The 12,681-nt window shown below is 34.4% G+C and overlaps 2 protein-coding genes across 10 annotated transcripts in view; both read left to right on the top strand.

Moving 5' to 3' along the window:
- Positions 1-1,816: 1,816 nt before the first annotated feature.
- LOC132157845 (RNA-binding protein 42-like) lies at positions 1,817-6,732 on the top strand. Of its 2 annotated transcripts, none has more exons than XM_059567113.1 (11): positions 1,817-1,883; positions 2,448-2,515; positions 2,630-2,753; positions 3,142-3,202; positions 3,303-3,371; positions 3,813-3,979; positions 4,092-4,250; positions 4,393-4,530; positions 5,060-5,177; positions 5,275-5,469; positions 6,315-6,732. In XM_059567113.1, the coding sequence occupies exons 2-11, from the start codon at positions 2,460-2,462 to the stop codon at positions 6,425-6,427; spliced, it is 1,200 nt and encodes a 399-aa protein (XP_059423096.1). In that variant the 5' UTR covers positions 1,817-1,883; positions 2,448-2,459; the 3' UTR covers positions 6,428-6,732. The 2 variants fall into 2 exon arrangements, with proteins under 2 accessions (XP_059423096.1, XP_059423095.1); XM_059567112.1 differs by having other exon boundaries at positions 1,818-1,883; positions 3,142-3,208.
- A 275-nt stretch (positions 6,733-7,007) lies between these two features.
- LOC132158833 (rho GTPase-activating protein 33-like) overlaps positions 7,008-12,681 on the top strand; it is a 65,915-nt gene continuing 60,241 nt past the window's right edge. For 4 of the 8 annotated variants that reach the window (XM_059568428.1, XM_059568422.1, XM_059568424.1 and 1 more), the window contains exon 1: positions 7,008-7,553. Coding sequence is in view for 4 of the 8 variants with exons in the window: in XM_059568422.1 (XP_059424405.1) it covers positions 7,535-7,553 (19 nt within the window). In the remaining 4 variants the exon portion in view is untranslated. Of the gene's footprint in view, positions 7,554-8,474; positions 9,031-12,681 lie in introns of those variants that run through there. The other 4 variants (XM_059568426.1, XM_059568425.1, XM_059568423.1 and 1 more) reach the window with 4 other exon arrangements.

Genomic DNA, 12,681 nt, shown 5'->3' with positions numbered 1-12,681 from the left:
CCACAAGCACTTTTTTGGAGTCTAGATTTAAAATGATGATTCTTAAAGACTATTGGTGACCAGATCTGACCAAAATGTAAAGCAGCAAACTGTTTAGTGGTCACAAAATGGCTTAAAATTATTACAAATTTGACAAAAGAAACGTCAAAATAAGCTAAATCAGCTAAAAAATTTCAACAACAACTATTTCAACAACTATCATTTCTAGGAAAGATGGTAATTTTAAACGTGTGAAATCCAAACATGGAAAAGTTGTGGGATTTCTAAAATGAAATAGATTTATTAAATTATACCAAACTCTTAAATATTTTATTGAGCAGTAATTACAGCAGAAATATATTTGCCTTAAATTGAGTATTATCATATAGAATCAAAAGTTCTGATAATCTCTAATTCTCAATCTATTTAGTCAATAACATCTACAAATAATAATTAAATAAAAATTAAATACAAAACTCACCTGGAAAAAGCAGCTGCAATAATATGTTGATATAAAACATGTTTTCTCCCTTCAGCAATTTTATCTAAGAAGAAAACTTTTTTATATGCATCAGTAAGTTTCAGTCTTACTCCACAACAGGCCTAATATACTTCATCTTGCATCAGTAAATGGATATCCTTGTTCCACGGTGGTAAACTTCCCTAAATCTGTTGTTGTATTAAATATGTTTGTTTGGTATATTTGATATGATTTTAGTCTACGTCCATAATGTTTATTGAGTGAAACTCTACTGATGATTTTTAACACTTAAACAACATATTAAACAGAAACCTAAGAAGGAAATGACAGCGGATGTGAGATGGTGTTAGAATTTATAAATGTATAAGTATAGAAGGTGATGGAGGTGAGTAGAAATTGAGCATTGAGAGAAAGTTTACTCTACGTTTTACAACAAGTCTGTTTTGCCCACCATATTGCATATTGTTTCTCTTTGAAAAGGGGAAAGCATCTCCATGAAAGAATAACACGGAATTGGAAATGTACACCTCCAAAAAAATGACTGAATAAATTAGTGAGATACCTACTTCAACACATCTGGACTCTTCTGTAGCCTCACAGTTTTTGTGGCAGTGCTAGTCTATAGTGCCCCCTGCTGTCAAGGTAAAACAAGCTTTATTCAAGTCTAAATTCCCTAATTATTACTTATAATAATAATAAAAAAAAATTCAATCAGGAGGATAAATCTGTCTCGTATATTTTATTTTTTGTTTTTAAATAAGCCTTATTGCAAAGTTAGCCAGATTTACGTTTGCTATAACATTATAAAAAAATCCTATGTCCTCAGTGATAGAGCAAAATAACAGACCGTATTCATTTTATATATAGATCACACATACAATGTGTAATGTATAGCTGATGATATATTTTATAACGATTAAAAAAATCATTATTAAAAATGTCTACGACCTTTTAATATGTTATTCATTTTTCATTAGTTTTCTATGTTTGCTATGTTCTATGTTGCTAAGTTTTTTATCCTGTTATTTGTAATATATGCCTAAATAATATAATAATCAATGATACAACTGGTGTTCATTAGTATTTGTAGTATGGTTAATAATTGTAATAATTATACTTTGTCTAAATACTTGGTCTAAATAATACTAATACTTCTGTAACACAATGACTAATGCAAATCGATCAATAGTGATTTGGAGGGTTTATATATATATATATATATATATATATATATATATATATATATATATATTTTTTTTTTTTTTTTTTTTTTTTTTTTACGAAGAGATACAAGAGACCTTAACTGATCTCGGTTTCCCGCGTCTTCACCATAAACAGTAAAAGAAGAAGGGCCAAAGGACTCGTGTGACGTGACGTATTTCCTCCGCGACTGCAGGAGCGGTAACGTCGATGAAAACAAACGGTCCAGTTTTAATCACCTTTTTTTTTTTTTTTATTCCCGCATATTTGCTTGAATTTCTTCATCAGGACAGATTTCAGGGCGACTATGTATTTAGTTAAAGCGGGGCTGTAGATAGAGTTTAATTCAGTCTGGAGCTTTAAAACAGATTCAAGTGGCATCTTAACATCATTTCTCGATCATAGTTATCGATTTTTTTTATTGCACTTGAAAGAATAAGTAATCGATTCAAACCGTGTTTATTTCTTTAAAGTAGACAGTTGTGCACAGTTTACCACAGATTTCTGTTTTTGTTTACGTTATTTTCTGTAAAGTTACTGTAAATGCATTGGTTGTCTATCAAAACGTAGTGAACTGAATTTCAAGGGCGTGCAGCATGTTTGGAGTGAATGGGTTTGCTTTTTAATCGTCATGGGAGTGTGCAGCATTTTTGGCAATAAAAGGTGCAGATAAAACAGTCTTGTCATTTCCAAAACGCTGGACAAACAGCTTGCTGCGATTTATCAGTTGATGTTTGTTTGTTTGTCTGTTTATTTATTGACTTAATTATTGATTTATTTGTTGCAGATAACGCTCAGTATGGCGTTAAAATCTGGAGAGGAGCGCCTGAAGGATATGGAGGCAGAGATGGCTCTGTGAGTTCTGTTCTTCACAGTTGATTGTTCAGTTCCATCTGTTTATTTGCAGCACGTTGTTGCTCTCAGGACAGTGTTGTAGTGTTTCTGACAGAATGCATGCTTCTCTTGTAGGTTTGAGCAGGAGGTGTTAGGAGGACCTGTGGCAACTACAGTGGTTGAAGCTGTGCCAGTTGCTCTGGCAATGCCAGCCGTACCCATCATCAGGTCCATCATTGGTACAAACACCTACAGAGAGGTATTCATTATTTCTAACTAAAAAATATCTCTAATATTTTGCCTTGTATATTTTTATAAGCTGAGATCCAAAAATGTATTAGTGAAACTATTAGTGAAAATGCTTTTGTTTAGCATTTTTTTTAAATTTACAAATGATTGAAATTTACTTGTTTATTTTTTTATAATACGTTTTTACATTTTACAATAACTGAAATAATAAGTGTAATTTAGAGAATAACAAATATTGAAAATATACTTTAAATAGATCCCCCAAAAATCCTAAAATCCAATTTTAATAGAAGTTTCATTTTAATTAAAATGCTAAGTTTATTAAATGTATATTGCTCATAGCATTCATCAATTCCTTATTTTACCAGCTAGTTTATTTATTTATTTATTTTCTGTAGGTCCAGCAGAGTTTGGAGGCAAGAGCTGCCACTTTTGTTGGTCCTCCACCTACATTTGTTGGTCCTGGTACATCTAAATGAATCCACATTTTCTCATTACACACTTTAAGACAAAGTTATCTATTGAAATGAACTGACAATAATCTGTTATTTATCTTTAGCTATGCCGGCAATAGCGCCTCCTCCAATGATGCGTCCAGCATTTGTCCCGCATGTCTTACAGAGACCAGGTGATCAGATTCAGTCCTATATTTTCCTTAAAACTCTTGTTCATTTAAGTATTAAAGGTTATATGTGCATATATATATATATATATATATATATATATATATATATATATATTTATATATATATATATATAATGTATGTATTTGTGTGTAATTTCTGTCCCCCTCACTTCTGAAAAGATCAGTGGTATGTGTTATTGCATGATCTATTCTATTAATGCGGAAACCATTAAATTGAGGATTTTTAAAAAAAAGCATATATATATATATATATATATATATATATATATATATATATATATATATGTAATAGCTATGGTTATTAAATAGTGTAAATATTTTTTTGATATTTATTTAGAATTTTAAAAATACATTTTACATACTATTATAAAGCCTTAAATATTATTACGTATATTTTAAATGTTTTTTTTTTTTACTCCAAAGGGGGTCAGAGAATGCCAGTGATGCGTGGTCCACCTCCTCAGGGCATGATAGCGCCTCCTCTTCCCAGACCTCCACCTCCTCCACCCATGATGATGGCTCCTCCTATGTCAGGACCCCATCAGCCCCCCATGGCTCCTGTTGGACCGCCCATGGGACCCATGGCGTTAGTGGGTATTTTCTGAATTGTAATCAGCTGGGTGTTTTATTCATTTCGAGGTTGCCTTGTACAAAAAAAATGGTCATGTTAGTATCTCAAATCTTTTTCTCATTTATTGGCAGGTTGGAAGCATGAACCCTATGACTTCAGCACCACCACGACCAATGCCCCAAGACCCTTCAAAGATCAGTCCCAGTGTTATACAGGCAGCCCCCACTGTTTACACAGCTCCTCCTGCACCTAAGAGAGCTGACCTCAAGAGCCAGAAACAAGCACGCATAGTAAAGTATCAACACACCACTTACATATCACCTATATAGCCTGTTTACCATTGCTTTGACATGGTTCATATTAATAAAAGCTAGTATGTGTGTCTGTGAGAAATTTTAAACACCTTGTGCGGTTGTAAAATCTTTTTTTCAGGAGGAGTTGTCAGCGTTGGTAGCAGAGCAGCAGGCCGCAGTCATGGCAGCTGGGCTTCTGGAATCAAAGAAGGAGTCGCTCACCGATGACAGCGTGATTGGGCCGAGCAAGCCAGAGCCTGAGCCTACACATGTGGAGGTTTAATATGATTCAGGATGACATGCTACACTTTTAGACAAAGAGAGAGTCCTTTCCATTGGATAAACCATCTCTAGTCCATCCTATGTCATTAAGGGTGCAGAAATTACACATTTAACTTTTACAAATAATGAAAGAATATAAAACCGCTATTGGATGAAAAGAAAAAATAGTGTTGTTTTAGTAACAATTTATCTATAATCCTATTTATTTATATTTTAAATTGGCTTGTATTCTATATTTTCACTTTTGCTTTGTGCTTTTAATTTGAATATTCATATTTATATTTCTCAAGTTAAACTTAAATTCAAACTTGTTTCTTGCATCATAGACTTTCATTTATGTTTCGTTTAGGTTTAATTCTTTCGTCTCAAATTTATATTTTATCATATTTCAGCCTTAACGACTTTAACGACAGCAGTTCGTAGTAGTTACATCACTGGATAAAGAAAGTTAGTTTATAAATGTACTCAATATGAATTCTTGGTATGAATATTGCTCTATTTATTTCTTCTTAACATGCACACAGCCTGCTGAAACTAGCACAGAAGATAAGAAGAAAGGAAAACAGGAAAAGGTGAAGAAATGCATCCAGGTAGCAGCTGGTGTCACATGGGAGGACACCAGCCTGACAGAGTGGGATTCAGGTTTGTGGACATTTAGTAAATACAGTCTTCTCTTCATATTTTCTTAATAAAGAAGCCTAGCACATAAATTAATGCTATGCTGTTCTTGGTTTCTCAGATGATTTCCGGATATTTTGTGGAGATTTGGGGAATGAGGTGAATGATGACATCCTTGCGAGAGCGTTTAGCCGTTATCCATCCTTCCTGAAGGCGAAGGTTGTTCGTGATAAACGCACTGGGAAAACAAAGGGTTATGGCTTTGTGAGCTTTAAAGATCCAAATGATTATGTGCGTGCCATGAGAGAAATGAACGGTGAGTTAATAAGCATAATAACAAGTGTGTGTTTAGATCAATAACAGTAAACAATAACAGAAAAATACAGTTTATCATATCATTATATACATACTGTTCAAAGGTGATTTTTTTTTAGTTAATTATTTTATATATATTTTTTTTTATTTTATTCTTGTAAAATACTTTCTTTAAATATTTTTATTTAGCAAACATACAGTAAATTAACCAAAAGTCTCAGTAAAAACATGAATAATGCTTCAAATGAATGCTGTTCTTTTTAATTTTATAATCATCAAAGAATCCTGCAGGATTTACATGTATCAGGAAAATATTAAGCAACATTTTTAACATTTTCATTTTCAACATTGAAATAAAAGTGTTTCTTGAGCACCAAATCAGAATATTAGAATGATTTCTGCAGGATCATGTGACACTAAAGAGTAATGACTGCTAAAATTTAGCTTTGCGTCATGGGAATAAATTAAAATATAAAATAGTTTTCCACATATTCCACAATATTAGTTTTATTGTATTTTTGATCAACAAAAAAAAATGCAGCCTTGCTGTTCAAAAACTATTGAATATCAGTGTATTTTTTTTAATTTATTTTATTTGACAGAAATATACAGTGCAAAAATAACTAAGGAAACTCTGCAGGAGCTTTACTAAACATATGCTTAATTATCCTGGACATTATACATTTAGACATTTTATTGAGAGTGAAAATGGCTAAAGCCTGACTCAGACCTGTCAGATCTGTATTGGGTAAACTAGCTTAATTTTGATATGATACTGTATCAAAGTGAATAATTTTTTTTTATGACCATCACACTGTAAACACATTCACTTGTCTTTATCTTTAGGGAGGTATGTGGGCAGCAGACCCATCAAACTGAGAAAGAGTTCATGGAAGGATCGTAATCTGGAGGTCGTGCGCAAAAAACAAAAGGAGAAAAAGAAGTTGGGACTAAGATAATCCATTTGTACTGAAACCGTGTATTTGTGTTGATTTGTGTGTTGATTTGTGTGTGTTTGTGTGTGTTTGTGTGTGTGTGTGTCACCCAGGACCTGTATAATGGAGTAGGAATCACTCACACTTCTGCAATAGTTGCAAATAAACAAGCGGAAGCTTCTCATATGGCCCTTATTACTATTAAATCTACATATATTTCCATGGGTAGTATTACACACTGGCCTCTCCCTCTCTTAGCATGCTGAAAAATCATGCAAATTCTTTCACTTGTCGAGAAATGTTTCAATGTATAAAGTGTGTTAATGAAACTGGTTTGGGTGTTGATAATATCGGTTTTAATTAATTATTTATATATATATATATATATATATATATATATATTTTTTTTTTTTTTTTTTTTTATTTATTATTATTATTTAAATTCCCATGCTACGGTGTACTGTGTTAACCTAACTGAGACTTGTTATAGCACTTATATATCATTGCTCTTTTTGTTGTTTTTGATTGCTTCCACTGTCCTCATCTGTAAGTCGCTTTGGATAAAAGCGTCTGCTAAATGAATAAATGTAAATGTAAATATATATTTTTTTAAATCTTATAAGCAACTAACTTTATAGTTCACCAAGGCAGTTACATTTGTTGCTATATAAGTTGGATGTTTTAAGTAATGTGTAAAAGAGGCAAACCTTTTCAATAAACTGAGAAGTTTCTTTAGTTTAAATCCTTATCTGTTTTGTTTAACTCATTTAAATTCAAAACATTATTGACTGCCTCAGCTGATAGCTCTGAAAACAACCACCAGAGGGCATCACTTAGTTGTCATTTCGTCTTGAATGGTAAATATTTTTTAAAACCTCTTGTAAATGCTAATAATACATATAATTTAAATGCAAACACATAATGATAAAAATACCATTTATGAATTATTTGGGAAAAGCTCTCATACATGAGGAGTAACTGGTGCTAGCCAGCTAACCACACACGCCCACTTGCATGTATTTTTTAAAAGACTCATTTCCTAAAGCTGGGGTGTAAAAGCAGAAATGGCTCGTGCATCAACCTGTCTGACAAACAATTGAGAATATACGCACATCACAACACCAAGAGAAAATGCATCGTAGAGCCACTTGTGAGTTTTTAATTCTTAATCAAAATTAGGACAACTCTTTATTTTTTAGTTTAATGTTATATAATTGTTTTCAGGAGCCTGGTTAAAAATATACTTGTTCTGTGTGTATCGTCTCTGTTCGTGTTTTTACATTTATTACACTGTTTTTCATTTCATTGTCCATTTGTTAACATGTCATATTTGGTTGTGTAGTTTCTTATATTTGTGTTGTTAACACATTCATGGTCAAACTACAGTATTTCCCAGAAATCCTGTGATATGGTATGTCATGTCTTGTTGAATGTACCTCGAAATATCATGGTATATTTATACCATGGAATATTATATTACTTTGAGATACATATTAGTACTGATTGTAAACAAAGTACGGGAACTTTGTTTCCTTGTATACCCTGACATACCATGAAATACCACTCGTGTATTATGGTACTCCAAGATACTTTAAGAATACCAGTGCATTTATTGTAATATTATTGTTAATAATATTATTATTATTATTAACACCATAGTAGTGACTGATTACCATATTTATGTAGCTACTATGTATTTTATGATGCTACTTAAAAACAAGCAAAGAATAGCCTACCATTGTTCTATCATTTTACTTGCCACAACAGTCCGTAAACCCAGTGTTTGCCCCAAACAACCTAAATCACAAAAATACTGGTTAGAATTAGGCTCTCATAATTTTAAAACTCATATTCAGGTTAATTTCTTTCCTTTATTATTTTGTTAATTCCACTGGATGACGATTGCGAGCCTCCGCCCATTTATAAGCGGCGCGTTCCAGGCTTCCTTTTGTCCAACGGGCCACCTCAGTGGAGCATTCCATTCTGAAAAAAGGGGGGGGGGCAGTTTTGTTATGTTTTAGAAATTATTTCTTTATACAGCAAACAGTGCTCCTGTCACATTCAGCGGAAGTAGACGACGAAAGTAGTGTCTCCATGTGTTGCAATGCGTCGATACAGCTCATAAAAACGCTCTCGACCGCGTTTGGATAAAGCGAGGCCCCCCACAACTTGTTTTGGGAGCGGCGAAGAGCCCCTCGTTTCTACCAGCGAGCAGAGAGTAGAGATGGGCGGGAGAACACGCGAGGACGACGATGCCGCGGTTCCTGGGAATCTGCTTGATTTGAGTCTTCTGTCTGAGTAAATGTTTTTTTTGAATGTCACAGTTTTGACATCATGTATTTGAGGGGGATTTTTGGAGTTGCTTGAGGGCACGCTGGACATTTCTTCCTCCCCCTCCTTCTCCTCCTCCTCTTTTTGCTCTTTATTGGGGTTCTCCGCTCAAACGTCGCTCAGTTTTTGGCGTCTGGTGGTGCCTCTGCGCGATCCTGATTATAACTACACTACTGCGAAATACAACCAGGATGTAAGCAAAAGCGTTGATGTGGGAAGGAACTTTGGAAACGCATCCTCATCCAAACACGGAGCCCTGTTGGTCCCTCCCGCCTAAGCTGGAGATAGGGATGGTGGTAAGTTGTATTTCTGTGTTAAACCCTTCACAGTCAGCCTCAGTGTTTAATGTTTTTCACTGCAGACCATTTCAACTGCCTCCACTTTCCTCCTACTGATTGAGTTGGTTGTATTGATGCCGTTGTTGCCATTAGTTACAAGATCAGCATCAGCAACACACCGCATCTGACAAACTGCTATTGTCCCTCAACTCATATTGCCAGAAAGGGGTTCACTGTTTTTTTGGAGGTGTTTGAGCCCCTCCCCGCTAACCATTCCCACCCAGCCAGCACTATTCCTTTGGGAATACAGCTCCTTTTCAAGGTATAATTTCATTTATCTACCACTGTGATGCACTCATCATCAATATCCATTTCAGTTGTCAGGCATATGCATCATGTTTTGTTGTGCTTGCATCATTATTTCTCATTCTGATCTAACAAAGACGTCCTGAAACTCCTTGTCCAATCATGAATATTTCAGGTGGCTGGATACATGCGTTTAGACAGTCTGTTAAAGGTCTTTGAGACGTCTAGACTAATGTTGTTGATCAAATTACTGTTTGCTCAGTGGTTTGTTTAAAAGCAGTGGACCTGCCGGTTCTTCTAGAGACTAACTAACTGACAAACATACTCACTTTGTTCAAGCGTTTGGCTTGATTTTTTGGGAAAGCACTGGTCTGTGTTAATGCTTACTCAGTCAACATTGACTAAGACCAGTCACTGGTTGAAATGCAATGTCGTGTTGTCAAAGTTCTTTGTAAATCACCACAAAGAGTTGCAAAAAGGGAACTATGATTTCGGCATGTTAAGAGATGGGATGATAATATTTCATTAAACCACCAACCAACCAAATTTGTTTGGGGTGTCTTTTAGCTGTAGAGTTTCGTCTGTTGCCTGAATCTATTTGCTCAAACGGATAGTTAATCCAAAAATGAAAATGATGTCATTGTTTACTCTCTCTTTCATGTTTTTGTAAACCAGTATGACTTTCTTTCTGTGGAAAACCAAAGGAGAAGAATATTTACAGAAAGAAATAGAAGTGGATGGGGACCAGAGACTGTCAAGCTCAAAAAAGCACCCTAAAACAATCCATATAATTTGTATGCTATTTTTGCAAGCTTTATAAAGTCAAATGACAGGTTTATATATGGGACTGATTAATGTTAAACGTATTATTAAAATGTAACTAAAATATTTCAGAATCAAATGTAAAGGAATAGATCAGCCAAAAACGAAAATTTGCTGACAATTTACTAACTGTAACAGTTTACTCTGCTGATAAATTGACTCACCTCAGACCATCCAAGATGTAGATGAGTTTGTTTCTTCATCTGAACAGATTTGGATAAAATCATTGCATCACTTTCTCACCAGTGGATCCTCTGTAGTAAATGGATGCCAGCAAGAATGAAAGTCCAAACAGTTAATAAAAACATTGCAATGATCCACAAATAATCTACACAACTCCAGTCCATCAATTAAAGTCTTGTGAAGATGTGTGTTTGTAAAAAGAAACTATAACCCCATCATTAAGATGTTTAGAACTTTAAACCATTGCTTTCAGCTAAAACACCATGTTCTATATCCATAATGTTGCTCTCTTCAGTGTAAAGAGAGAAATATGCACAGACCAGTCAGTGCTTACAAGTGACAACAGTCCAAAACTTGTGATGTTTTTTATCAGCTGTTGGGGCTCTCGTTCTGACAGCACCCATTCACTTTAGAGGATCCACTGGTGAGCAAGTGATGTAACGCTAAACTTCTCTAAATCTGTTCTGATAGAGAAACAAACTCATCTATATCTTGGATGGCTTGAGGGTGAGTAAATGTTTTAAGTAAAAATGATTCCTTGTTTGACAGCGGTGTGTTTCAAAGTAGAAAGAAAGCATTACTAGTTTGGATGAGCAAATTACGACAGTTTTTTTTAGGTGTGCTGTTCATTTAAGTAGCTGTCTTAGTTTTAAGTCTGTAGACATTAATTCTACTTTATGTTGATTTGAGAGCAGTGCTTTGTTAAGGCTGGGATTAGTGCGGGCTTGGTCAGACTTCAAATAAGCGCATGGTGAAAACTAATGACTAGAGCGAGACGCTGGGTGTGATGAAGCACTAGGCGATCAAGGTGTTTAATTACCGCCACAGCATCCTGGTTTAGCAAAGATCATGTGTAGGAACTTGGCAGTGTGTCTGTGGACGCTCCTGTCTGGAAGATTTACGATGGATATTTGGGAGACAGAAGAATGTTAGCTTTTGACGCATAAACATTAAATTGAACATTTATCAAACTCTTCATATAGTTTTATTGAGGAAAATTATATTGCAATAATTATCATTATCAAATTATCGCCCAGCCCTATGTGCATTAAAAATCAGTACAGTTTGACTCTGAGGTGTATAGTTCCTCCTTGATGATAAATGTCTAGGTAGAGCTTAGCACAGCCTGCATGTGGGGTGTCTTGAAGACCCTGGACAGTTTTCTCATTAATAATGAATATAAAGAGCATAGGCTGTATTCCAGAATGCATTTACTTTATATAATAGACTAAAGCTTGGATATTAAATTAAAGGGATAGCTAGTTCACCCCCCCCCCAACCCCCCCCCCCCCCCAAAAAGAATTCTGTCATTAATTACTCAACCTCATGTCATTTCAAACCTGTAAGACCTCTGTTCGGAACACAAATAAAGATATTTTTGATGCATTCTGAGAGTTCTCTGACTCTCCCGTAGACAGCAATGTAATTAACACAATCAGCATCCAGAAATGTAGGAAAGAGATCGGTAAAATAATCCATGTGACATCAGGGGTTCAACTGTAATTTTGTATGCAAAGAAAACTAAAATAATGACATTTTTGAATGAACCATCCCTTTAAGGTTACCAGTTCAAGCTTAAAGGGATAGCGCACCAAAAAATAATTTACTCACCCTCAAGCCATCCTAGTTGTATAAGACTTTCTTCCTTTAGATGAATACAATCGGGGTCATATAAAAAAATTCCAAGCTTTATAATGGCAATGAATGGGGATCAAGATTTGTAAGCAAAATAAAGTGCATCCATCCATCATAAAAACTACTCCACAAGGTTCAGAGGGGTTAAGAAAGGCCTTATGAACATAAAAGAAGATATGTGACTCTGGACCACAAAACCAGTGATAAGTAGCATGAGTATATTTGTAAACCAAAAACCAACAGTGTGTATGGGTCAATCACACGCAGTAATATCACATGCATTGCTAAATTCTCAATATTTAGATTTTTATTTCCTGAACCCTTAGATTTAGGGATGTTCATTTTAACCGATTAACAGCTAACCTACTGTTAAGAATTGTTATTGATTACATCAGTTAAACGGTTTTGAAAAGTATTTTTTTTTTAATTTTAGTCATTTATAAAAAAATATTTTAAAAGGTTTGCTGCATGGTTAAAATACACTTCGCGTATAAACATTTTATGTTTTTTTTTTTTTTTTAGAGAGAGAGAGATATATAAGTCATATTTTATTATTTAATTCAGAAATAGACCTTATGCCGATTTGAAATGTTTACAAACATTATAATAAAGACTGTAAACATAGCCAGGCTATTTTAGTTCCCATCACTCCACAACAAATCATTTCAATCAACAGTATTTATAAAAGGACAAGAATTAAGTAAGGGTAAGGGTGTAACCCCG

This window comes from Carassius carassius, chromosome 15, assembly GCF_963082965.1.
Source record: "Carassius carassius chromosome 15, fCarCar2.1, whole genome shotgun sequence".
Classification (NCBI taxonomy): Eukaryota; Metazoa; Chordata; class Actinopteri; order Cypriniformes; family Cyprinidae; genus Carassius; species Carassius carassius.
Note: the sequence above shows the minus strand (reverse complement) of the source record. Positions and strands in the feature narration are given on the sequence as shown.

Excerpts from the sequence above, each read along its gene's own strand:
- LOC132157845 (XM_059567112.1), top strand. The coding sequence starts at position 2,460 with ATGGCGTTAAAATCTGGAGAGGAGCGCCTGAAGGATATGGAGGCAGAG. Across the intron at positions 3,372-3,812 it reads GCATGTCTTACAGAGACCAG|GGGGTCAGAGAATGCCAGTG; the intron begins GTGATCAGATTC and ends TTTACTCCAAAG. Across the intron at positions 5,178-5,274 it reads CCTGACAGAGTGGGATTCAG|ATGATTTCCGGATATTTTGT; the intron begins GTTTGTGGACAT and ends TTGGTTTCTCAG.